Source organism: Hippoglossus stenolepis, chromosome 9 (genome assembly GCF_022539355.2).
Source record: "Hippoglossus stenolepis isolate QCI-W04-F060 chromosome 9, HSTE1.2, whole genome shotgun sequence".
NCBI lineage: Eukaryota > Metazoa > Chordata > Actinopteri > Pleuronectiformes > Pleuronectidae > Hippoglossus > Hippoglossus stenolepis.
The window spans coordinates 25530613-25558120 of NC_061491.1; the positions used below are offsets into that span (position 1 = coordinate 25530613).

General features: G+C 43.1%; 1 protein-coding gene across 3 annotated transcripts; it reads right to left on the bottom strand.

The window, feature by feature from the left end:
- Window positions 1–8750: 8750 nt before the first annotated feature.
- Window positions 8751–27232, bottom strand: susd2 (sushi domain containing 2). Of its 3 annotated transcripts, none has more exons than XM_035166229.2 (14): window positions 27010–27230; window positions 25922–26120; window positions 25468–25616; window positions 25010–25367; window positions 24296–24497; window positions 23658–23743; window positions 23289–23557; window positions 22611–22754; window positions 21974–22126; window positions 21388–21639; window positions 19924–20202; window positions 19174–19350; window positions 13067–13163; window positions 8751–9484 (listed from the first exon to the last, which is right to left on the bottom strand). In XM_035166229.2, exons 1-14 carry the CDS (start codon window positions 27107–27109, stop codon window positions 9433–9435), a joined length of 2517 nt encoding a protein of 838 aa, XP_035022120.2. In that variant the 5' UTR covers window positions 27110–27230; the 3' UTR covers window positions 8751–9432. The 3 variants fall into 3 exon arrangements, with proteins under 3 accessions (XP_035022120.2, XP_047197409.1, XP_047197410.1); XM_047341453.1 differs by lacking the exon at window positions 8751–9484 and adding an exon at window positions 11774–12704 and having other exon boundaries at window positions 27010–27232; XM_047341454.1 differs by lacking the exons at window positions 8751–9484; window positions 27010–27230 and adding exons at window positions 11774–12704; window positions 26411–26627.
- Between the last annotated feature and the right edge of the window lie 276 nt (window positions 27233–27508).

The following is a 27508-nucleotide window of genomic DNA, read 5'->3' on the forward strand; positions in this document are numbered from 1 at the left end:
TTAAATGAGCTACACTTACACATTAATGTAACACAATGCTCTAACACTGCTGATAATGATTATGTAGTATCACAGTATTGCACCAACCCTTTTTTCTTTTTAAGTAATAGGTTATTACCATTGCACCTTAATTATACTCATAAATACATCACTACCTCTTCATGTCGTTATTATTTAATTGGATTTTAGTGTAATTTCCGTGTGTCTGACTTGTCGACTTTTATGGAAGTGACAACAAATCAGATTCCTTTGATAAGCTGCAAATAACAATTTGTTTAATCATCTATTAATGTTCTCAATTAACTTCCCAAAGCCGAGGGTGATGGTTTGTTGTGTCTGGTTTTGAAAAACAAGTCCAAAGTCAAACAGGCTCAGTTTAATGACACATAAGAGGAATAAAAATCCACAAAATATTCTCTTGTGACAAAGTGGAACCAGTGAAAGATTTTGAATGAATCCTGTGTATTGTTATTATTTATTCGCCAGCAAGGACTTGATGTGGGTCAAGAAACAATCAGAGGCCGGATCCAGGAATGTTTTTTCACATGCTTTGACATTTTTCAATATTTTCCTTGATTCCTCTGAGAATAATTCATCAATCTTGATTTTAAAAGATCCGACAGTGGACTGATATCTACGAGTGTGTGGAATTTAGATCCAAATAAAAGTGAATTTAAATGTGGGACTGTACGTGATGTGTTGATCCGACTGAATAGAGACTGTGCCCACATGAGAATTATCCTGAATTGCAGACCCCCATCTCCCCTATGATGCCGTACAGTTGTGGTAGCAAGGCTCCCTTTGTCTTCTTTTTCTCTCTCTCTCTCTCTCTCTCTCTCGGTGTGTGTGCACGTGTGCGTGCGTGTGCGTGATCACATGTTGGACGAGTCTGCACACGCTGCCCGGCCACATTCCTCGTGGTCTGCTGGGGTTATTGAAATTCAGTTTGTTCTTTTGTTTTTGTTCTTTCCAGATAAAACCTGGAACTTCCACACGTGACATTCACACTTTGATCTTTGGCCATTTGTGCAGTTTAATTGTGTTTTAATTAGGTCACAATAATTACTTCAAGTTCCTCATAGTACAACGTGTGCATGTCTTTTTTTAAGGATGGGCGACAGCAGTGAGAACCGAGTCCCTCATCGTCGGTGTCGGAGGCTGGAGGTCACGTCACAGAACGAGATGTATTAGAAAGTGCTCCGGCAGCCCTGACCTCCTGCGAAGGGGCAGATATGCATCCCTGAATCAGAAGTTGGCCCAGATACTTTGAATTCAAGAAATTCAAGAGCCCAGACTGTGTCATGTCCTTGTTCTCTCTTCGGTAAACACGAGCGTCTGGCCGTGAATCTTAATGCCACATTTCTCTCCTTTGTGGTCAGAACGAGGCTTTTGTTGCTGGCGTGTGAGATAATCAGTCACTGTATCGCAGCCGACGCGCTCACAACATCTGTAGCATGAAACAAATGCAGCTTTTTGTCTGTTTCAATGAGTTTAAGAGAGAGAGAGAGAAAAATTTAAAGCGACACAGATTTCCCCCAAAAAATTGTAATATAATTCCTCACGCTCCTCGTCTTCAGTGGATCCTTTGCAGATTGCTTTGGTATTCATATTGAGTCACTGACATCTTTTTTCTTGCCACTGGGATGTGTTTAAGATGCTAACAGCTCATTAAAAATGACATTTAAAACTTAGCAGCAGCGTGTTCTTTCAAAAACCAAGTACTGGACAGATTCACTTGGTGGTGACACGTGTGGCTTTCAACATCTTCTGTGATTTCTCAGAGAAAAAATCATGGATCTTGATGAAAACAAATTGTTATGTTTTAGGGGACTGATATTAATGAGTTTCTGTCCCGATCCAAATAAAATCTAGTGGGTTTAAATGTGGTTTGATTGGGACTCATGGGCCTTGGTGGAGGTATCAGGCTCTACTGAGAAGTGAGCAGTGGTCACCGATAACAGATCTCGTATTTAAACCAAAGACACAGAAGTTTCAGCTTTTCACCTTCAGAGGTTTCACCCCTGTTCATCTGTTTGTCACTTTGATTGTTTGCTAAACAGTTTTTCATGCAACATGGACCGAGAGAGAACCCATTAAAAGTTGGTCTGGATCCAGCCAAAAGTTTTGATTGGGTTAGATTAGTTATCCTTTAACATTATGATGTGTTTTTTTTTATCTTTTCACCAATTTCTCCGGGAATCATTCATGGATCTTGATGAAAAGAACCAGACATGTCAAGTGGACTGATATTGATGAGTGTGTGCAAATTGGCGCAGCTTGATTGAATTAATTCAAAAGTGGATGCACTCTTCTCAGAACCATTCTAGTTTAATTAAACTATTTTCTGCTTTCCTTCGTCTTAGACAGTAATTTACTGCAGATCTTTGGTTTTATAAGTGTTGGTTGGAGAAAATAAGAAATCTGAATACGTCATCGCCATTTTCCACAAGTTTCTAATGAAACTATTACTCAAAATAATTGGTAGATTGAAAATGAAAACCTTCATAGAGTAGTTTCAATGAAAGCTGCTCACAGTCCATCGCTCTGTGGATTATGTAGAGATACCTATTTGAATAAAGATCATTATCGACAGCATGAAACAGGTTATTATTGGGTGGATGGTCATATTAGAACGGCAGCAGCGAGTATCGAGGATGGAAATCTTAAAACCCGATCATATAAAAACCAATCAGGTGAACCAATCCTTTAAAACCAGCACGTTCCAGTGGGCACACACCTCATCTCTGAGGCTAAATTCAGAGGATTGAGGAAATCTATCTGTGCAGTTTCTTTCTGGTTTGGCAGCAACATAACAAGAAGGATGATGACCGCGTCTTTCTCTTTGACTGAGTCAGTGTTTGCTGTGGGACTCGTTTCCCTCAGTGCCACAACAACCTCGCTCGGCTCATTACATTAATTAAAAACAAAAGACACAAACGTCTGACGCACATCTTCTTACGCCCGTGAGTCAAGAGGACCATTACTCATCCATAACATCTGGATGTGGTCTGAAGTGTGTGTGTGCGACCCGGCAGCAGCCTCACACACTCTACATGATCCACATCATTAGGGGCTGCATACACAACACAACGCACATTACTGTGTCACCCTCTGACCCCAGCGAAGCTCGGCTGAAGAGGGCTCGCCTTGACGAATGACTGCCTCTGGCTCTATCTGTTCCAGTACACCCCCTCAGTCACACACACACACACACACACACACACACACACACACACACACACACACACACACACACCTGCAGGCCCCTGAGCTCACCCGTGTTCAAAGCCAAGATAAAAGACAATGTTTAGGTTCAGCCACCTGCACGTTAACCAGCAGCCACTGCAGCGCCGCAGCCCCCCCACTCCTCCGCCTCTCTCCGCTGACACACACAGCCGTCATCCGTCTTGATCGTCCTCCCGGGTCTCTAATTAGGCCCCGGGTGGGCGACACCCTCTGGAATGTTTATTGTAACATCGCTCTTTAAAGGAGACGGAGAAGTACTCGAAGACAGATTTAGAGGCAGAGAGAGGAGGACGGGACGCGTTTCTGGAAACACAATTAATTCAAGACCTTATCGTATATCGCACAGCTGACGTACAAAGACAAACACATTCACATCCACGATCAATTTAGAGTCTCCCATTAAACCCAATCTGCATCTGGACTGCGGATAGAAGCCAAGCACCAGCGAGAACAGGGAAACTCCACACAGAAAGACCCCCGGCTGAAATAGGACATTTTCTTTACATTTGGAAGTGATGGTCTTCAGTCGAATGCAGAGAAGTGGTCACCACACGTTTCAAACTCAATCCAAAGTCTTCTTTAAACAGAAAACAACTCCGGGGGGTTTGAACCTCGTGGGGTATATTGAGGCCAGACGCTGCCCCCCCCCGCCGCCAAGTCAAATTGGACAACATTGCAAACATCCCCTGGTTGACGTTGAGAACGAGAGAACCACAATCTGCCATATGCAAAGTGTAAACTGCTGATGGGAAACGTTCTCTCAGGATGCAAACGTTGGTTTTTGGTCGCGTTGTTTGGACGAACAAAAAAAAAGAAGAAGATGAAAAGCGTCTTGACGTCATGTTTCATTTCAGAAGATTGTGGCCAAGTGAAAACAGAAACAGTTTCATGGTGTTAGACATAAACAGTGACACACAACCCACGAGGAGAGACTCAGGCCACAGATCCCAGCAGCACACGTCTGTTTGCAGGTTTATGGTTTCAGGCTGTAAACAAGACGATCCCCTGCACAGTCGCTGCGGAGCTGATGTTTGGCAGGTGTCCCACTACAGCTCAGTCCCAAACATGAAATGAAACCAGTCAGAGGAAGCTGTGTCCTCCATGCAGGCTTCTTACTCTCCACTCGGAAAGCATGACAGATTCTGGCAAATCACAGAGAAACCAAAGGAAAGGAAAGTTGAAAGAGTTGAGAGCTACAGCGGAGATTCAGCTGCAGATGATATTTGAGTTTGTCCCATTTATTGTCAATCACGGGGTTGAAGAAATATCTACGTTTACCACATTATCTATAATGGATGAGTTTCTTTTCTTGCAGAGACTTGAGATCATTGACAACATCGACCTCCAACATCTCTAAAAGTTTATTAATGAACTTGTTATATCTCAAACGGAAATGTAAAGACGTGTTTATAGTCCGTCCTCTGTTAGATGAATATGAATAACATGCGGTTGCTGCATCTTCTTAATTAGTGCCGGGCTGCGCAGGGACGGGGACGTGAATACTTATCGCATCTTTGACCTTGTGGGTTGAGACGAGAGAAGAGAGAACAAGCGAAGAATCGCAGCGGTGAGAATTCACAATGAGTCTCAAAACTATGAGGACCTTCAGTGGCCCCTTGTGATATGAGTTACACAGCAGGTATACGCACACACACTCACACAAAGACACACACACACATTCAAAGTTTGTCTAGACAGTAAACATCGTCTTCCTCTGGGGCCTCAGAATGTGGGCTAACTATATTCACAACTGAGAGAAATATAATGTCAAAAAAACGAATTTGTCATCTCATGAATTCATATTAAAGATAAGAGAACATTAAAAAAACCCAGACGAACAACCTGCCCCAGATTCAGTGATGGAGAAGAATCACTGCAGGTTCACTGAATATTATGATGTTCTTCATTAAGACAACTAATGACAGTAACAGACTGAAGCAAGTCTGGCCTTGAATCATTTGTGAGTCTGTGTGTGTGGTGTCTGTGCACCCTAACTGACAAGACAGCGTGCATGTACACACACACACACACACGCAGACACACAAAATCCTTAAGACGAAACCACACGTACACAGAGCAGAGATTTAATTCCTTCTTTATCGTATCGGTGCATCCTTCAGGTTCCATAGTGCATGATAAGCAGAAAAAAAAAAAGGGGGAAAACACAAAGCAAGCGTGGAGGAAATGTGCCTTTTGAAGTCGTCTTTCTTCCTGGAACTAGCTTTGGCGTAACGCGGCCAGTTAAGCAGATCATTAAGCGTAATGGTTGGGGAGGGATTGCGGAGCTTTATCGCTGATGGCAAGAACAAAGTTCCCGATGATCTGGGGGATTCTGGGCCTGGATTTGATGGGAATTCCCATGGCTGCGTTTGACTTTGAAACATTTTGATCTGCGCTAACAGACAGGTGCTAACATCCATCTACAGTCAAGGGAATGACTGAGTCAGGTTTACACACTGAGACTTGAAGGTGTACGAGGATTAAGTTTCCCTTTGACAGATTATATCTCGGGACTGAAGCTTCTCCCCTGGATGGAGGATGATGTCTCGCACTAACATGTCACAACAAATTAATGATTTTGAAAAAAATGCATTTCAAATGTTTCCACAATTTCAAACAATCCATGGCTGTAATTGTGATGTGACTGAAACAAATGGAACCAGGTTCCAAGGTTGGCAGGTTTGGTTTAAAAGAGATATGGAGAGCAGAGAAGTCTGTGAGGGCTGAACTTCTTTCAAAGGAAAATAAACAGCCAGGACCAGAGAACAACTTTATCTCCCCCCCCCCGCCCCCACCCCGCATGAAGAAGTGCCACGATGCAAATCTTTATTTATGAGTTCAGTTGATCCGTGCATGAAAGCTTCGTTTTTGAAAATGGTTTGTATCCCTTTGAGTTGGGAAACCAAGAGGGAAATGTTGTTTGAGGATTAACGGCACTAAAATGATTTAAAGGATGAGAATGAGCTTTGAAAATATTTCCCCCTTCAGGCAAATAAGAGGCCAACGCTAACAAATCTTTGTTTATTTTCTCCTCTCGCTCCTCTTTTGTCAGGCCCCTCCACTGTTTTGCATTTGAATCACTCCAAAATTGGGAAATCGCTTCCACCCAGTTCTCATGTTTACGAAAACACGGGTTTCCAAGAGCCCTACAGTGAATTTATATTTGGTACGAGCTGCGAGACGCACTCCCACCCCTGGCAATGTGCCCCTCCACAGGCCTTCCATGGAGGTTTGTCCCCCCACTTTCCACAGCGCTGACTGATTGATTTGCTCTTTAATGGCTTCCTGTGTTGGGCACGGTCTCGGATGAACATCTGTATGGGCGGACTGGGCGCGCTGCGTCTGTGTTGCTCTGCTACGCTCGTCTGTGGTGCAGTAAAGTGAGGTATCTGCCTTTTCTGTGGCCCGGCAGAATGACGTGCTCCATTATAAAAAGAACTGACTCCAATGAAAAATGACCCGTGGGCCCTAACGGCTGCTGAGTGGATTACAGAGCCTCGGGGGATGAGGTTCAGCCTCTGATGTTGATGACTGAGCGGGGGAACACCAGTAGCCGGCCTGTGAGTGATAAAGTTATACTGAGTGTTAATGTCATGAGCAGTTTGTGTTTGCAGGGTCACTTCTATGAGGTTCAGCTCCGGGTTGGACAGTGGACGTAGCTGTGGAGAGATCGGCAGCTTTGGTTACAGCGAATTAAGCTCGTGAAAATTTGTTTATTATCTTTTGAATCACAGCAATGAAGCAAATTACAGGAAATTGGAAAATGTCAACACGTCGAAACTGATTTAGATCAAAATGACAATTCAGGAAGTCCAATAATGAGGAAATTAAAAGGTGGAAGTGATCAAAAATTACAATTTTATTTTCTAACTCCTGTCCATTTTTTTGTTGGTTTGTTTATTTGCAAATAAGAAAACACAAAAACTACTGGATCGATCACCATGAAACTTGGTTGAAGGATGTTATGTAGAAGGAAGAAAACTCAATAAATGTTGGTTCAGATCCAGATCAGAGGGCAGTTCCTGGAATTGTTCTAAGATTGGAAGGACATTTTTTAATATTTTCCATAATTTGGTGCAGATCCAAATAAAAATCTGAATTAAAATGTGGTTTCATTAGGGGACTGTTGGGCCTTGACAGCGGTTTGTGCTCGACTGAGCTCCATTAGGATTTTCTGTCATGAGTTAATGTTCATCATAATTTATTTTAGGATTGTCCTCTTTGTAAACAGACACTGTAAAAATAAAGGTGCAACAAAAGCCGACTTAACCAAAATCTTCTCCCCCCCCCACATTAAGTGTTCACGTTGTCAGTGACACACTCAAATACAAAAGTCTGTGTCTGGGCAAACACCTTAATCCTGAAATCAATATTTATTTCAAGCTACGCCTTAAAATTTGGAGCGAACATCAGAAGGCGCTGCTCAACCATGAAGCATTAGGAGATAAGGGACAAAGCACACCTGCAAAGCTGGAGTTGACATGAAACAGAAAAAGCACACCCAAAACAAAAGCCTCATCCAAAAGCCACTTCAGAAGCCTCTCTCCACAATCCCGGGCTGTAAGCGCAGATCTGAGAAATGGAAAAAGTCCCACGTGAAAGCAACAGGTTTCCACAGAACACATTAGCATTTACTCATGTTTGCGTTTGACTGAACTAATTACGCCGAGTTGTTGGGATGATAAGCGAACGTCAACATTCGGGGTTGGAACAGGCCCCCACAGAGATGAAAAACCTTCCACTTTCATCCATACGCAATTAATCAGCGTCTGACTCCGCAAACAGAGCCAGCAGCGTGCAGCATGGCCTCTCTTGAAAGCACTGACACATGAAAGCAGGGAATTTGCACCCAGTTAGGAGATTATACAGCGAGCGAGTCAAATCTGAGCCGATGCTGCAGAGACCTCAGAGAGCGACACGCAGGGAGGCTTAGTCGTCCTTTGTGAGGGTGTCAGGACTCGTTTCATTAGCAGGTAACTACACACGTGCAGCGGGTGCATGTGAAACAAATGTCGGCTCATAAAGAACATGAATGTTTTAATATGAAAAAGGTCCCACAGGTCCCTGAGGCATGACAGAGCGGCAGCAGCAGTGTGGGCGGGAGCTGGTAACGGATACAGCATTGCACAAGCGCTAGTTAGGAACCAGTGTTCACATGCGGGTAAGAACTTCAAAGCCTGTGCTGTCCAGAAGGCCAGGTTATTTCAATTAGTCTCCAACAAGAAGCCTTCTTCTTTCCCAGCGAGACCCCCCCCCCTACCCACCCCTCCTATCACTCCCAAGCATCAGCCACGAGGGACCCGATCCCCATGTTTCCTCTTACAGGCCCGAGGGCTTTGTTTTGGAGAAGGAGAAGCGAGTCAGGTTCAAAGTGGAGAAGACCGCTGGGTAACATGAGAGGACGCAGTGTCCGAGGGGGCAGCCGGCTGGGCCAGACGATGGATGTCTGCTGGCTCGAAGTGGGGATGATTCTGCAGCGTGCAAACACCAATAATAAGCATCTGAACACATGAATTTTTTATTAAAATATTTGCAAATGTTTCACTCAGTCCTTGTTTTCAAATAGAGACATGGAACACTCAAAAGGAAAGTGTGTGCATGTGTTGATATGGTGCAGAAAAGAGACTTTACCGGTTTTCACTGGTTCAGTCACTCAACAAAAACCCTTCACTTGACTTAAAGGCTGCGAACCAACACAAACGAGTTCAGTCCGTGAACCAGAGAACGATCAGGTTCGCTGCACAACTGACATGAATATGAAAACATCTGGTCCCATTTTAGACTGAACGGGGAGAAAGGAGTGTTGACTGTAATGATGGTATCTCCGTGTCGTATTTATACAATTGTCTCCAGCGAACATCGGACGTTCGCTCATGCAAATCGGGAATATAAAAACAACCGTGGCGTTTTTTTTTCCTTTTATTCAACTCCCTCAATCCTCACCCCGTGAACTATTAACCGCAAACTGGAGCTTTTCCAAACGAAACAAAAAAGGAAAAAGCAACACGGCCAAGCAACACGCTGAGAGCCTCACTAGCGCCTGAGGTTTTTCCGACAGAGTCAACGGGTCAACAGAAGATCGCAACTTCATATGATTTTAAAAACGTTATCTTGTATTTGCTGCCAAGGGCCACGTAGTTGAAGGTTTTCAGCGTGGAGCGGTGAGATCCCACGAACTTTGACGGTTCAGCAAATCTGTTCTTGGGTCGACATCTGCTCTAGTTTCACTTCTCTGTCCCTGAAAATACAGAAGAAAGAAGAATCACTACAAAGTTTAAAATTCAGGAATATAAAAAAATCTAAAAAAGAATCCAACCACCACAGCCCCACCACCTCTGATATTTAAGTGTTTCCTCATATCTCAGATTGTTATCCTCACCTTTCCAGAGCTGTTCTGGGGGGGGGAGAGCCATCCAGAGGACATGTCCTGCTGCTCGACGGGAATTGAATAAGTGAAGTAATGGGGAACAGTTGTTTAATCAAACCTGAACCGCAGGGAAGCTTTCTGGTGACCTTTCATCAGGGCAATGTCAACATGGTTTTTAATAACAGCTCTTTACTCTTTAAATTAATTAATGTTTTATTAACTGTGCAAATTAAACTAATTAGGGACGGTTGGGAAAACAGGGGACATGAAAGTTCAGGCTCAGTGCTAAACTCTCCTGTGGTATTTGAACTAGTATTAAACTAATTTGTTTTTTATAATAGGTTCATTATTCTACAGTGAAGGATTAATAGGGACATGTTCTTCAGGTTCCAGAAGGTTCCAGTCATAGAGAACATTTATAACATGGGACCAGTTGTATTAATAATCTATGTGCAAGTGGAATTATTATTATTGGAATAATTCAGGTAAACTTTGATGGTTAAAACTCGATGATTCAAGTGATTTCAAAGCTCAGCACTAATCCTGAGACATTGATTTATTCTGGATTAAGCGATAATATTTTACTTTATGAATTGAACTGAAGTCCTGATTTTTCCGACATGCAAGTGAGAGACGTTCCCAGAGTTTCCTAAACTGAGACTTTACTTTGATAAATGCGCCCCCCCCCCCTCGCCAGGTTCAGACAAAGCCCCCCTTGACCTTTTTCATGTGTCACAGAGCAGAAGTGCAGTAGACGTGATGGTACACACACAAACACGGACCCACATCTGATGGTGTAATGACTTTCCTGCTGCTGTGGTGAGCTGCCAGTCGGCCTGTCGAAACCTGCAGAGTAACCCTAGATGTGGAAAGTACCCCTGCAAGTCTGAGTCTGACACAACTGAGGCACTGGAGGCCTACGCTATCTACCCGTCTCTCACACACACACACACACACACACACACACACACACACACACACACACACACACACACACACACACACACACACACACACACACACACACACACACACACACACACACACACACACACACACACACACAGACAGACAGGGCTGTGTATGATCACAGCTTCTCTCCTCCAGACATGCAACCCAGACTTGATGTGAAATACAGTAAGACCCCCACAGCTTCCATCCTGCTATGCTTCTGATGTTCAGGAGGAATCGTTGTCCGCACTTGTTGGTGGGGGAGTGTGTGCGTGTGCGACGGTTTTTTTTCGTGTGTTCATGCATGTCGGCGAGACGGCTCACACTCAAAGAATGTGTAAGATTTCATTTCACGCATTTAGGCTACTGTATGTAGAGTGTGGGTCCTGGCTGTGTGTGTGTGTGTGTGTGTGTGTGTGTGTGTGTGTGTGTGTGTGTGTGTGTGTGTGTGTGTGTGTGTGTGTGTGTGTGTGTGTTGTGGGTTTCCATGTGTATCAGCACGTCGTGCCTGAGACGTCACCGTCCTCACATCTGCAGACCCTCTCTCTCTTCACACCTGGCCTCCCGGGATCAAGGCTTCAGGAGAGGACAGGTGTGCCGCTCTCCCTCTTCGCCCTCATAGACTTGAAAACACGGCAATTTCATCGCCCGCTCGCCCGAGTGCTGCCGGGAGCGGGAGGTGACTACTAAGCCCTGACATCCATTCTTTTTTCTTCCCCCCCCGCTGAATTTATAGAGGGGGAAAGCCCAAACAAAGTCTATATGAGCCCATAAAACAGGCCTTTAATTTGCCGGCATACGCCCAGGAGCTCGAGCTACCGTTAGCCTCCTGTTCCTCTGGACTGCGATCACAAGTTTGATCCCACAGGGTAAAACGGGGTTTCTTTGGTTTGCTCAGATCAGAAAGAGCAATGATGAGTAACGGTTACGAGGCCAGGAGGACATCTTGGATATCAAACAGGGCAGGAGGGATTCACTGCCTTTGTGTGTGTGTGCGTGTGTGTGTGTGTGTGTTTCTTTGTTGGCGCAGCACAAAGGTTTTGACTACTGGAAGGAAATGGGAGGGAAGGACCTCTAGGTATATACTAGTTTTCACAGGATAATAAGTGCCTCCTGTTTTCAACATATAATCTATAGATCCAAAGACAGAATGAAAGATATATGATGGCTGGAGGGCTACTGACAAAAAAAAACACAAGTCATTATATGTGTCATAAATCAGAGTACGTCTGACCTGTGGAGACCTTTGGTGGGACAGAGAGAAGATAGTTCCCAATTTTATTCTGACCTTAAAGTTACAATCCAAGACTTTTGTACAATCAAACACTGTCTTTTGATGTATAAACTACAGTATATGGCTATATTGCATATTACTTGTCTGTAGCATAGTTTGACTTGTTGGTGATGGACTCCATTCCCATGCAGTATTCATTTCACACAGACACAGACATATATGAATATTTTATCTCACTTTTTACTGTAGATAATATCAAACTTATTCAATGACACTTGCTCCTGCCGTCGATTCACATGAAGTCTGAAACATGAGGGGGGTTTTATTTTGAAGCCGTCACTTGGAATCCCAGTGTATTGTATAAATGTGCGAACCGCATTCATTTGTCAAAGATGTGTTTTCATAACGAGACGAGGCTCATTTTGAAAGAAGCTGCAGGCAACAGGCAGCTCAGCTTCTCTGTCACATGACCAACGGCTTCTACTGAGGAAAACTGCTTTGGTGAAGTGAAGGATCGAGATCGAGGCTGTGAACTTTTTCCTGACTGAAGTCTGCAGCGTTAGCTTGTAGGTGCTCAGTTGCTCATTTGTTGCATTTCTGACAAAGACGTTGCTTAAGGAGTCTTCCAATCTATTCATGCATGTCTTCGTCAAACAAGTCAAAAAGTTAACTTTAACTTTCACACTTCGAGTTATTTAAATGTCCAGACTCCTCCTTCATAAACATGAGTCTGGTCGATTCAAGGTGCTTTCGTGCAGACGTCAGTTCATGTCTATCACTGGTTCCCAGCTTTTTCAGTCTGATGCGATTCTATCACGTGGACATGACAGCTCTCAAACAGTGAAGCCAAAATGTCTTGATTGCCCCCTGGTGGCTGGCTGCAGGATAGGTGTGAGTGGATTGGACCTGGGCCATACGAAGAGGTAAAAAAAAAATGCTTTTGTTGTTTTACGTTGTTCTTACACACTTATTTGATACAATAATAATATTAGGAGAGTTTCCTCCCCTGTCCTTCTGGGACCTGTAGTATTAAACCACACTTTTTGTTACCACGGAAACCACAGGTGACCTTAAATGATGTAACAATGACATGTAATGGTAAAATAATTCATATTTCTTTCAATGAATGCAGTGTTTTTTTAAAATAGGATAGAAGTACCAAAGTCCAAACATTAATTGTAGTACTAGTACTGTAGTCAAGTACTAATTTACTTCTTTCACATGGAGGACTTGACTTTTTTCTGTGAGGTGAATCATGTGTAACTCACCTGTCTTGCTTCCTTTTGTGCAGTTGGATCATTACTCCCATCACGACCACTGCTGAGATGGAGCCCACAGCGCCGAGGATAAACCGCACTTTATCGTCTGCAAAGAATCACACCAACACAGAATTAACAACCCCTCTTCCACTTCTTTTATATCTGGATCAATATGAAGTCAACCGGGGAAGCACTGATGTTGGAAGTGAAGGCACGAGGGGGAAACAACAAAAGGAAAAGATCAATCAACACACACGGTTCCTTTGAACAAGGCATCCGACACAAATTTACCATCTCTGTTGGGTCAGTAAATAAAGGATTAAGGCACCAACATTTTGTTTCTGTGAAAGCCAGGGTGTAGGTAGATGTCTGTGTATAAAGATGGACGACACATCTCCACTTCCTTTACAAAGATAAAGTCAAAATATCCTGAATTCGGGTGCAGCCATTTTTCCGCTGTTGACGCAATTTGGACGCTGTTCTTATAGCATCGAATAACTGACTAAAACCAAACTTATGAATGAAAACTTGAACCAACATCAGTGCGATAACTACTGACAATGCCAGACACCAAAAAAAACTATTTGACATGTACTTTTAACCATATTCCATCCACTAACAAGGAGGAGATCAAAGCATGTGTGAGGTTATCATTTTTTTCTGCAAACTTACTAGTTCTTGATCAGACCCTATTTCACAACAATATGATTAAGAAATGTGGGAGTAGTTCTCGTCCCTCCATGGATTCCTCCAGCAGGTCGAGCACTGCGTTCCCACAAAGAGCCATTGTGTTCTGCCAGCATCCATTTTTATAATTAGCAAAGGGATCAAACACAACAAGAATGATACGCTGGCTTCAAAGACACATAATGAGTGGAAGGACTGATATAACCTCCTTTTGCTGGATTTTCCCAGAAGTTGCCTTCACCTTGTTTGCACTTGCTTCGGAAATATTGCGATCAAAATTAGAACATCTGAAACTTTCCTTGGGGTATTGGCAATTTCAGTGAAGCAATCTCCGATCTTTTCAGACTATTTATACAGCGCAGAGAGCCGGGAGTTATTTTCTTAAGGTAAACGTTACAGGGAAGGTATTTAATTACCGTAATCCTCTGATGCATTAATTCATCAACATATGTCAAGTGTGGTGGGTGATGCTCAGGTAGAGTCACTGCAGGTTCTGGTTCATTAAATTGTCTTCAGCTTTGGAACATCGAACACAGACAACCAGAAGCACACAGAGCTACACACCAACCCAACGTGTGCGTACATTCCCTGAAGTGTTCTCACCAATCAGCCTTGGCTGCAGCAGCACTGGCATCAAACTGTTGGATAATGAGACCTTCGACATCAGTGTGACAAGCGGCCCAGAGCACAAGTAAACTGGGAGCGTGTGGAGGACTGACAGTCAACCAGTCAATCTTCTCCCTCTTTCCATTTCTTCTCTTACTCCACTGAACACACCCGCAGTGAACAAACAGTAAAAACTCCAGAGACCAGTAACTCTCGGTTTGGGTCATTATGTTCTGGTGAGAGGGGATGAACCCATCACAGGGCTGGACTGGAAAAGCTGAAGATAACTGGGAACAAAACCGGTGTTTATCATCCATCATTTGAATCTGGATAGAAGTCATTTCTTTTAGTTGTTACCCCTCAGCCATGAAAGTTATATGTCTTTTGATTTGATTGTTTGGTTTTTTGCCAAAACAGACAGATTCTCATGAAACTTGGTGGAAGGATGGGACGTGGGCCTTTTGGCTTCGTTGTACGTGCAATGTGGTGCAGCTTGATTGAAATGAAGGGTTCTGATGGGTCTTGTCTGGTGGTCTGAATAGCTCCTACAAATTTCGATTTAGGGAAACTTGAAAAGTAAAAATATTCTGAGCTCATCATCAGTTAATCCCTTTTTCCAGCGGTTATCTCGCAGAGAAATTGCAAACAGACGATATCCATAGACTGTTTTCATAACCCTACCACGCCCGCACACCCCTGAGCTACACTCTTATCACAAAAAGCTTTTCTTAAGATTGAGATATGTGTTTTTTTTTTTTTTTTTGGGGCCCGAGCTGATATCATCTTTAAATAATTCTGTTGACTTTTCTCCCCCGAGTAACAGTATGTCTCTGTATAAAGCTACTGTTGTCATCTGATACGCGCGTCTCACCCTGTTTGACATAATGTGACGGGCGGAAATATTCCTGGAATTTAAACCGCGCGTCAGATGGCAAACTTCATCGAACGTTTCATGTACGAACCGAACAAGCTGCGTGAACACACTCCTAAAACAAAAGAGCCTGATAGAACTCAAACGACTCCTTGTCTCCAAACCTGTATTTTGACTCCATCCTTCATACCCAGACACTCTCAGAGGAGTTAGGTGATATAAAGTCTACACACGGCAGCGGCGGCTCGGGGAGATAAAGGAGTCCAGAGGAATCAGCCTGCATTATGGTCTGGGACCCTGAGGCCAGGTGTGTGTGTGTGTGTGTGTGTCTCTGTAAAAGTGTGTTTTTATCAAACCAGTTCATCTTTTTATTCATGTATCAAGTATTTCAATCTTTTCGTGCATGAAACAAGTCATCAAACAAGTCAAAAAGTAAACTTTAAATTTCCAGACTCCTCCTTCATATACATGAGTCTGGTCGATTCAAGGTGCTTCGTGCAGACGTCAGTTCAAGTCCATCACTGGTTCCCAGCTTTTTGAGTCCGATGCTATTCTATCAGATGTCGACATGACAGCTCTCCAACAGTGACGCCAAACATGTATTGATTGCCCCCTGGTGGCTGGCTGCAGGATAGCCTGCCTCCCCATGTAAGTGGATGGGACCTGGTTCAAAGTAAGAAGTACTTATTTGATACAATAAAAACGGGGGGTGAAATGTCACTATTGACAACTGAGGCTGACTCACGATTGGTCGAATGCGTGTATTGTCGGGACCTTGCTACCGTGGCTCTATCCCCTGATACTGCAAAGACTCTGGCTCGGATAGTACTACCTTAATTATACTATAATTATTATTTTATTTGAGAGCTTGTACATAATATTCTAACGTTTAAGACCTAAAATTTATAACAAGTGGAAGAAAAAGAACCACGCATGAGAGGTGTGGTCACTGCAGTTATCCTGACCTCTAAAGATTCCAACACAACTCAGTCAATGTGTTGAGGCTACGATGTTAAATGGCTCAAAATCTTGTACAAAACAGATTTGTCATTCAGATTCCGACCTCACCACAGAAACAGAAACAGCTTTTATCCGATATGTCAATAATCTGTGCACAAACTCAAAGAAAGCTTTGTTCTCATCTTGTTGCATTTGACACCGTCGGCTGTCACCTTTTCCTTTTATCACTTCCCTCTGTTCACGAGCCTCCATTAATATTCTGATGCCATTAAGCTGATCATGTTATTGGTATGCATCCGATACGCATCCAGGGCCGCGGTTTTTCAGAGGACTGCGACACAACGTGCATCCAAGCTTGTATAACACTTCTCAAGTCTCCATGGCCCTGATCAAAAACACTCCAAGGACAAACCCCCCCCTCTCACTCACCCCCGACAACCTCGTCCCTCCAGCAGAAGATATTAACATTCATCCGCTCGATGCACTACACCCCTGTCTCAAGTGTGAAGTGGTTAAAAAGCGAATTGACAGGTAGAGCAGCAGGTTCTGATCCATCTCATATGTGGGGGAGGCGTTCGGCGATGGGAGATATTCGTGCAGTTATCCACTTTTGATGGAGGGGACTTTACCGTCACCTCTGCTGACAGGCGGCGTTTCAACGGCGGCTCATTAAAGTGACTCAGCAAAGGAGTCAAACTGGATGCCGTGGCATTTGTTTTCCAGCAGCACGTCGCTCATCTCGATTATGACAACAATCCTGTGGGTGTTCAGGCGACACGTCATGCTGCAGTCATTCATGTGGGGGGGGGGGAGAGATCAGCGAGGGCAGCTCATGCACATTCAGTATTGTTTATGTGGCTAGCGGTCGAGTGGCCGAGGTAACAGCTCATGCGACACCTGCCATTAAGCCCCTCGGGTCATGTTGACAGTTGTTAGCCCGGATTTGCGTAATGAGGGCGTCGGAGCAAGTGGGGATATTGTGAGATTCCTAAAAAGGCCCAAAAGGTTTTGTGTGTGTGCGTGTGTTTAACTCACGATTCTGTAGTAAAACGTCTTCCATTTCGTATATTATGCTCTATCGTTTACTTTATTGTTGCTGCAATCGCATATTTTATGAGAATACTTTTCATAATTTGGAAAGCACTTTGTTTTGTTCCACATGACACGGATGTGGGCAGGAGATGTGCGTGAAGGCAACACAAATAAACACGGACGAGAGTGAACGTGACAGAGGATGTAATTCTGAATAGAAGGACTTAGACTTAGAATTTAGGAACATGACCGAAAATAGTGGCCTTTCTGTTGCATGGATGTGAAAAATCTGACATGGATCAGAAAACTATACATTGCAACTCATTGTTTTGGAACCCAGTCTCCATGTACATGATCCAAACACCACTAATCTCGGTTACCACTTGTGCAAGAATCATGTCAAACAGTAGAGAGCGAGTCTACGGACGAGAGCCACAAACCACAAACTCAGACGTCACAGGAGGCTTTCGCCCACAACGCACAATATGGCCAAGTATCATGAAGTTGGAAGGAGATACCAAATTTGTTTTTGTTAGAAAACGCTCGCTGCCTTTTGTGAATGTGTTGTTTAACCACCAAGCCAAGATAGAGGTATGTAAGCACATGTCTCTTTTTGTACGTAGATGAACCTTCAGAGTTAAGCAGGATCAAAGAAAGACTAAAATAATTCACTTGGCTCAATATGAATCATCTCTAAAACAACTCTGAACTGGATAATCGAGTTATGAGACGAGTATGTTTACCTAATAAAAGGAGCCGGGATCGATTGTGTCCAGCTGTGACCCAGCCGGTTGTAACACGGGCCTCCAGATCGGACATATGAAGACTATTCCTCCCTGATTGCTATCACGAGGAAGTCTCTGTTTGCAGCTCTAACCAGGTCAGAATGGAGAAGTGTGGTGACGCCATGAAGAGCTGGAAGTTCAGGTGGATCGCAAGGTTTTTCTTTCCCTGCTTCCTCTCACTTCACCTTATGTGATATACTTGCAACTAAATGATTTCAGATCTAATTGCATCCAATCTTTCTGACACTGCAATAAGGATGAATCTTCACACAACACAGTGGGACGACAGGAGGCTTTAACCTGCTCCATCAAAAACACAAATAGGTGGGAATTCAGTGGGAAATACTGCGGCCTAGTGGCAAAAGCCCAAAACTACGACACAGAGTTCATGTTTGGGGTTATGAATGAAACCATTAGAAGGACCTGAACCAGGTGTTTCCAATTTACAACCACAAAGCAGAGCAAAGCCAAACCAGGTTCAGAAGTTTATAGCTCTGGAGCTAATGGTCTGCATGGACAGCCGAGAGCCGCGTCTATCTTTGGTTTTTATCTATCTTTGGTTTTTAAAGAAACTGGTTGAGAGGAGGATTCTGAAAAGCCTGCTCAGTTTTCCCTGGAGGAAGCGAGATCTCTTTGTTGTTGGGAATAAAGTGAGAGAGCTTGTTTATTTGTGTAGTAACTCTGTAGAGCACAAACAGAACAATGATTAGAGTGATAGAGACAAAACCAGAAGATCTTTCATGCTTTAACCCAATTTAAAATGCATTTGTTAATCCATTTTAAACTCAAACCCTCCACGGAGTCGAGGGTACAGTATGAACCTATTGAAGTATTTCATAGTATCTGTTGTTTCTTGCAAATAGTTTATTGTTGTGGTTTTAATGGCGCTGCCAGAGGGGACTAATCTGAAAAATCACACAGTCCTTTTGCAACAAACCCATGTGTGCTACATACTTGTTTTGCCCTCTGGGATTGATTTCTGAGAAAACAGCTCATGAATGCAACACGTCTCCGCAGCCAACTCAAAGCTCTGATGCCAAAGTATCAGTTAATGGCATTGTTTACCGGAATATTTATAGCAGACTGCATCATATGTGTTCATAATACACCCTTCCCTTTCCTCACATATACACGTTTATACCACTCAACACAACACAACCGTTATTAGAACCAACCTTTCACACAGAAGGGCTGCTCTCCGCTCCAGGTCCCATCATCCAGACAAGTGCGTTGTGTGGATCTGAACAGAATGAACCCTTCATTGCAGGAGAAGCTCAGCGTGTTCCCCTCCAGGTAACGTGTCCCGTTCTTCTTTCCATACCTGGGTGGGGGGAGCCAGCCACAGGACACCACTGAGGAACAGTCACACATTAAAAAAAACAATATTAAAACTACTGTATGGGTTTTATAAAGTAGTGATACTCAAATGTATTTTATGAAGCATAGAATGTTTATGAGGATGGACGACATGCCGGCTCCCTACAAAGCACAAAGATGGTTTCTGTCATTTTAAGTTGTTCAAGTGTTCGTTTTTATGATGTGTTTGGTTTTAATTGGTTATTTGATGATCAGAGCAAGATGGCAGCATCTGTATCTGGGATGTTTTGTTTTCATTTCTGAGCACTGGGAGGAAATGGAGACGTGTCGGCCATCTTCATATACAGTCTATGGTGAGAGCACATAACTTTTCAAAACCACTTCATTCAGCTTTTTTATGGCATTAAGTCACTTCTAAGATTAATCGTACAGATCATTTTACTGCACATGCTTTTTGCATTTTCAGACATTATTTAATCAAAGACAGAACAAGAAACAACCATGGACAATAATTCTGTTCCCCTTTACACAATCAAACAAAAAACAGACACACAAGTACAAGAGACAACAAATGACGGGACACAGAGGAACCTTGTTTCACGTGGTACCTGGCTGCAGGGCGTCCATTAAGGCCTGAAAGTTTCGATGGGCCCAGAGTGTGGAGTTTCCCACTGCGAGGCTCCGAGTGGTCAACGTGTCGTATTTACAGAACCGAGCCCCTTCTCCAACGCACGTTGTCAACATGCCTGCCACCAGGGGGTCGTCGGGGGTCTCAGGTAGAGAAAAGGCTGGAACAAACGCCGGGTCAGGGGATGGTGTGAAGCTGTGGGCCTCCAAGAGGCGCTTTGAGTCGTGTGTGAAAAGGGACGACATCTTTGGAACTTTCCCTGTGGACAGAAATAAGAGACGGCACCAGTTAAGTTTCTGGTTAGAAAAACAAATGACCTCTTTTAGATCGATCTCACAGCGTAATACTAGTTGAAGTTGTGAAATGAAGTTGTGCTCAGTGTAGCATGAGGAAAGCACATGGAGGAAAACCTTAAAAACACATAAAAGAAAGGCTAATTAGAGGGACTGACAAACCAACTCTTTCTGAACCGCGGGTAGTCATGGCAACAAATCAGACATGGCCGACCACATTAATGGCCAAAATAAAATGTGTCTGACCAATAACAATGCTTTTAAACATTGGAAAATATTGTAGATTATTTTAATTATGAAAAAAAGAAAAACATGTAAAACTGCTTTCAGACATGCACTGAACTCCAGTTTCCTGAAATGTTCCACAGGGGCTGAATGTGAGAACACAAATGTCCAAGTCTGTTGCTCTGGTTGTTTTCTACAATGACGTGAACGACATCCAAGAGCTTCTGGTGATAAAGGCAGATACCGGTGTCGTTTGTACTGGAAACAGAACCACAGTGGAAGTTACACACCAACGGGATCAGTGCAGGACACAGTCCGTGCTCGTGGTTCTCTTTTTCCTGAGAGTCTTGACTTGACTCTCTTAATGTCACTTAATCACCACCGATAAATATTTCACTTCCTACAAGCTTAAATTAATGTAAACAACTGTTTGCCTCAGTTGTACCGAAGTAAAACGATTTCAGTCAAAAGAGAAAAAGAAAATTAAAAGTTAGGGTACACACAGTAATTACAGCGGAGACATTATCTCGTATGAATGCGGTTTGGCTCCAACTGTGCTCCAGAGATGTGGTTTCACTTGCATGGTCACAACCACTGATATTTCTCTGCAATCTATTAAGACTAACTCTAAACATGTGACTTGTTTTTCTTCCTGTGCACTTTTAAAACATCTGCCAGAGCTTTAGCCAAATGTGGCTCAAATATGGTAATAATCTGTAAAGATACAACAATGGGTACTTATTAGCAGAGCACAGAATCCCTAATCAGATCAGGTCTTTCTAAACATGCAACGTTCTCTGCACACAACATCAAAAAGACGAGTTTTAATATTTATGCTGCTTCGTGGGGAGAACTGTTGATTTCAGCATTTATTGGTGTGATCGATTGATTGAGTTCAGCAGAGTTCGACGGTGTTTCACACTCACATCCAGTTCCAAAGGTGAAGATTTCCTCCAGCGTGGCGCCGTGCGAGGGGAGGACCTCTCCTTGTCGGGTCAACAGGTCACCCGACGGGTCAGAGTTCATGAAACCGAGGAGACCCCGAGTGTGGTTGGTAAACTCAGATGGCAGCAGGACGGTCGCTGCCATGATTCCCTCGTGCAGACGAACCTCCACGCCGACGCCAGAGAGGAACATCACGGTCACAGTGTGAGAACCGGGGACGGACACGAATACTCCTACAGAGTCAAGAGGAGATTCAGTTTTAAATCCCTCATTCTTACTTGTTAATACATTCTTACAGAGTAAAATGATTTAAAATAAACTCTGTGGTCACAACTTCACAATACTATGACTACTACTGCGTTTCAGGAGGACTTTTATTGTGGACTTTATAACTTTGCACAATTTAGGAAAGTGGTGAATCTAAACTTCAGAATAATACCATCACTAATTTTGTTGCTAAAACATTTTCTCCCGAAGTTCCACCTCTCCTAGTCATGGAAACAAACAGGCTCCCACTGGTTTATTCCATGATTCCATGATTATAAAGATAAAAAACATCCGTCTCACTGTGCAGGTCCATCCATCGTTGCTCGGTGAAAGGTAAAACCCTCTGGTTCCTCAGCACCTGGAGGCGTCGCTCAGCCAGACGCACCTCGATGACATCAGAGCTCCTCTCCTTCATGGCCACCGCTGACAGCCATGTGGCTTTGGCCAAGGTGCCTTGGTGGTAAATTACAGATCACATAGTTATCTGCAGCATCTTATGTGCAGATGTTTGACTTCACTGATCTGATGAGATGAATATTGACGACATTATTGCCGTCTTTAGTCATGTGGCTCATAGCTGTTGTGCAATGCCTTTAGAGGAACTTCTAACCAGTAACACTAACATCTGTTATTCTCCAACGCATCTGATCCTGAGTGAAAACAAGAGGCACCCAAGGTCATGTTTCACTCACAAAACGACCTGATGTCACTTGCTCTCAGTGTGTAAACGCCTTAAATGCTCTTTGGTGTCAGAGAGAAGAGCACAAGCAAAAACAACAGTTGGAAAACTCAACGTCAAGACTGAGCAAACTCAAGAGACGGGCAATAAAATACATTTTATTCATCCAAACAAAGCTTTCATCTAAAAGTGGGAGGTAGAATATCACCATGGGGGTGAAAGAGATGATTCAGACAGAGGATTCAAACGTGGACTCACTGTTTTGTAGTTCCACCCGTTCTGTTCTGGCCTGAATGCTCAGTTTTCTCTCCGGTGAAGACACAAGGTCGAACTCTCCTTCACCATTGAAAGTGTAGCTGAGGCCGTCAAACGTTATGAAATGTGGATCCCCGAAGACGAAGCCTGCGAGACATCAACAAGAAAATACACAATACAAAACCTTAAGCCTCAGCTGCAGACAGTAATTATTTCACACCAAATGTTAACATGGAAACCAGAACTGAGACTCTTACACAGTCTGTAACATCAACGTAAGATGCTAAGAAAAATGTAATATCCTTATTCTTATCAAATGTAAATATATCTTATTACTTCAATGAATATAATCTCGTAAAAACATTTTTCCTATCAATTGTTTTCCATTATGACGTGAGAAGTCAATGCAATGTCACACCTTCTTCTAGTTCATTCATTTTAAGATGTATTTTACCCTCAGGATCAGATTAGCTGAGCAACAACTGAACCAGAAAGCTAACATCAGATAAAATAAGATTAGAATGAACAGGGTTAATTAAATCTAAACGGGGAGATTATTATTACCGTGCTGTGTTCTGAGCTGGATTCTTACTCTTTGAATCATCTCGTGGGTCCCTGAACATCTCAGAATGTTGTGAACCGTCTATAAATACATTTGATTTGACTTCAAAATGCTCTCACCAGCTTTCGGGGGTTGGTAGCTGCGGCAACCGCTGGAGGGTCGATGGTTGAAGTAGATCTGGCAGTGGTCGGACCAAAGGCAGCAGTATTGGAAACTCATGACATCATAGAGCCAGTGGGAGTAACCCGGCACCCGTGGTGGTTCCCTGTATGGAGGCGAGCCCCAGTCGTGGGCCCTGTCTGGGCTGCTGCCCCCAAAAGAGTCTCCCGTCAGCATCAGAGCTCCGGAGCTGTCGTAGCAGCACTGCTGCCCTGATCCATGAGTGGGACTGGAAATATAAGAAGGAAGATCTAATTTTAAAAAGGGGGGGGAAATGCCTCCATTTCATCTTTTAAAAAAGGGATAAACGTTCCTCTCGTCACTCCTACCTGGCCTGAATAGCTCTGACGCAGTGGACACTACCCGGGTGATACGTGCACACACTGCCCCTCTCAATGTCACAGCTGTAGTCAGTCTGAAACAACACGTTACTCTATCGAGAGGAAATCAAATGGCAACGATTTTGATGATTGTTTCTGCCAATTTTCAAGCCCCCCTAAAAATTTGGATTTTATTTGTCATTATTATATATGATCATCATTGACGTATATTTGGGTTGTGGAATAAAAATCCTGTAAAAGTCACCTAGGAACTTTAATTTATTAGTTTTTAACATTTTATAGACAAACACCTTCTGTATTGTTCAGTTTTAGTTTCATGTTGAAATGATTTGCTTTTGAAAGACGCTTAACTCAACATCTTTCTCTCTGGACATGGATATTAATTGAATTCCTGAGTACATTGCTACTAATCACCTGCTGAAAAGATTTTGTTTAACCAGCAGATTAAATCCTAATTCAAATATTTAAACAACAACCAATTACTTGTGGGTCTTGGCTATAATTTCAGCAAACAAAACACCGACTTAATAGAGCTGAGGCCTGTTCCAGAGAAAGCCTTCCCCCATAGCAGTAACTAGTATGACTCGTTTTTGGACTGAAAACAGTAGTTGTATATTTATACTCACATGAAACCTGCCTGCGTCCGCTCGGGCCTGGGCCAGAGTGCACGGACAGTCAATGAGCTCTCTGAGGAAGCCGGGCTGTTCCTTTTCCACGACGTCCCATTGCAGACACTTGTTCTCGGCCCAGGCAGCAGAGTCGTCTCTGAAAGTTTGCTCGAAGTTCCAGGCCAAGACGTGAGCTCTGCTCCAGAGTCCTGGTTCGTCCCTGTGAGTCAAACAAACATCATTCAGTTACTTTGGAACTTGTCAAAATGGGGCTGATCATAGATATAAAAACATGGATGAAATAAAAAATAAAGATGCGATTCATATGAGACGTCTTGATTGACAGCAGAGATTGACTTGTCATTGTTCGAAGCTTCAACTGAGGATGGCAGTGTTTATATCCAGGGATAGTTTAGCTTCATCACCCATCTTTATAAACAATCTAATGGTTTAAACACACAGAAATTTGGCCATAATTCCCATAAAGGTATATAGCCATGTTGGAAAAAGTTGGTTTATATGTTTTTCTTCATGTTTTCTCTTTATACTATATTGATTTGAACTTTTCAGATACGATACACACATCACATCCGTGTTTCTCCTCTCCAGGATATTTTAGCTTGATCTTTGTCCAGTGTGAAGAAGTGTAGACGCGTCATCCATCTTTACATACAGTCACTGGTTGAGATATAATGTGATATTTAAAAAATGATTGATATGTATTCTGGTTACCTTGCTCCATCTGACTTAGAACTAGCAGTTATGCGGATATTTCCGAGCTGGCAGTCCGATTGGTCCTTCAAGGCCTCAGGGATGAAGCTGAAGGTCCCACTGTTGACCAGATTCCTGCCGAGGGAGAACAGGTAGCTGAGCTCGGCCTGGAGAGGAGACGATCCATTCATCGCTGCCTCTGTGCTGCGGTTGAACTCTCTGTAGCCCCACAACTCTATGTCGACCTTATCTGCTCCAATCAAAGAGCTGTTCCACGTCAGGTTTAGCCTCCCTGCCACGTCTGGTGTGCCGTAGTTCTGCCACTGGGTTGCATTCACCAGGGTGACTTCAGAAGCAGGGTCTGCTTTACTCGGGTGGACTGACAGTGAAAGAAAAGACATCTTAACGAGACAAACGCCAAATTCAAATGAGAGGTTCAGGTACTGGCAAATTCTCATTTTTAAATTTCAGCAACTGACCTGACAGGTACTCTCCAGATCTGTCAAAGCTGATTCCATCTTCTGAGACATCGAATGGAATCCAACCTGTCTCATACAGTAAAGGAGAGATACAGTGTGCGCGGCCTTCAGCGTCAATAAACCCTTCTCGTACAATCTCCTTTTTGAACCTTTACAACAGAGACAGACAAACTTGAATTTATTAGATTAGATCACAACAAAACACTTTCCAATAAAACATTAAAATGTGTCTTTACAAATATAAGCACTGTTCACTAATACTCTTAGAGAGGTATTTATTCAATCATTTATTTATCATTGAAGTGGTGTTGAACTGGGGTCTCTGATATCGTTTTCAAACATGAACCTAAACAATAAACACATCATATTATTCTCATTGTGGACCCGTAATGGAACAAACTCCCATGATGAGTGTATGTAGATCATTATGTGTTTATGTGTGACGGACACAAACCTGCAGAGAAGGCGGCCACCAGGAGGAAGGACGAAGCCCAGGATCCTGAGAGCTCGTCCACCCAGCATGGAGCTGGAGTGAGGCGTCACCTGGAAACACGACTGGTTGTAGTCTGAACAGCAGCTCAGCAGAGACACACAGGTTGGGTGACAGGAGCACTCGTCCTGCACGTGTCCACAGCTCCCCCTGCATGTTTCACCTTATAGAGAAGACATGAGATAGAAAGACACTGACTGTGGAGCTCACTTTTTAGATAGATAGATAGATAGATAGATGGATAGATGGATAGATATTGAAATAATCCCACTGAATTCTATGAAAGACCTTTACTTAAATCCCACGCAGCATCACTAAGATGTGAGGTTTACAGTCATGATACACAAACAAACATGTTGTCACGATGTGTTTCCTCTGAGCAAAAGGGAAAGTAGAAGCTCAGCATCTACTTTAACTCTCCGGTGTCTGAAATAGATTTTTAATGTGACTCACCAGCTGCTGCATTAGAGAAGAATATAAGAATAACTCCACAGAGTAAGATGGACGACATCAGGTTTGTGTTGAGAGAAGAAAATAAAGATGTCGCAGCAACACCAACCTCGTCCTGAACTTTAGCTTTGAGTCATGAACTGTGTCTGAGGAGGTCGATTAAATATCAAACCAACCAACGCACAAATTCCTAAAGTCACTTATTAAGTTATTTATTAACAGACGTCAATTTAACGCTCGGTCAGACTATTCTAAGACAGATAGACGGACAGATGTATAGATTGATTAACACAGAGATAGACAGATGTTTAGACAGACAAACAGATAGATGTATAGATGTATAGATGTATAAATGTATAGATAGATAGATAGATAGATAGATAGATAGATAGATATTGAAATAATCCCACTAAATTCTATGAAAGTCCTAACCTTTACTTAAATCCCACGCAGCATCACTAGGATGTGAGGTTTACAGTCATGATACAGAAACCAACATGTTGTCACGATGTGTTTCCTCTGAGCAAAAGTGAAAGTAGAAGCTCAGCATCTACTTTAACTCTCCGGTGTCTGAAATAGATTTTAAAGGTTTTGAGACTCACCAGCTGCTGCATTAGAGGAGAAAATAAGAATAACTCCACAGAGAAAGATGGACGACATCAGATTTGTGTTGACAGAAGAAAATAGCGTGTGGACGCACATGTTGCACCAACACCACCCTCTTCTTGAACTTTAGCTTTGAGCAGTGAACTGTGTCTGATGAGGTCATTTAAAGGCCCAGTGTGTAGAATATAGTGACATCTAGTGGGGAAGTTGCATGTTGCAGCTGAATACCCCTCACCTCACCTTCCCCTTCCAAACATGACAGAGAACCCGTGGAAACCTTCAGCTGTCATAAAAACTCAAAAGGTGTTTAGTTTGTCCAGGCTGGGCTACTGTAAACAACATGGCGGCCTCCGTAGAAAGGACCCACTACTGATGTAAATATAAAGCATTTAAATATAAAGTATTTAAATATAAAGGGCTGATTCTAGGGTAAAGAAAACAACAATTTATACAATTTAGATGAAACACACTAGTGAAAACATCACATGGATTATT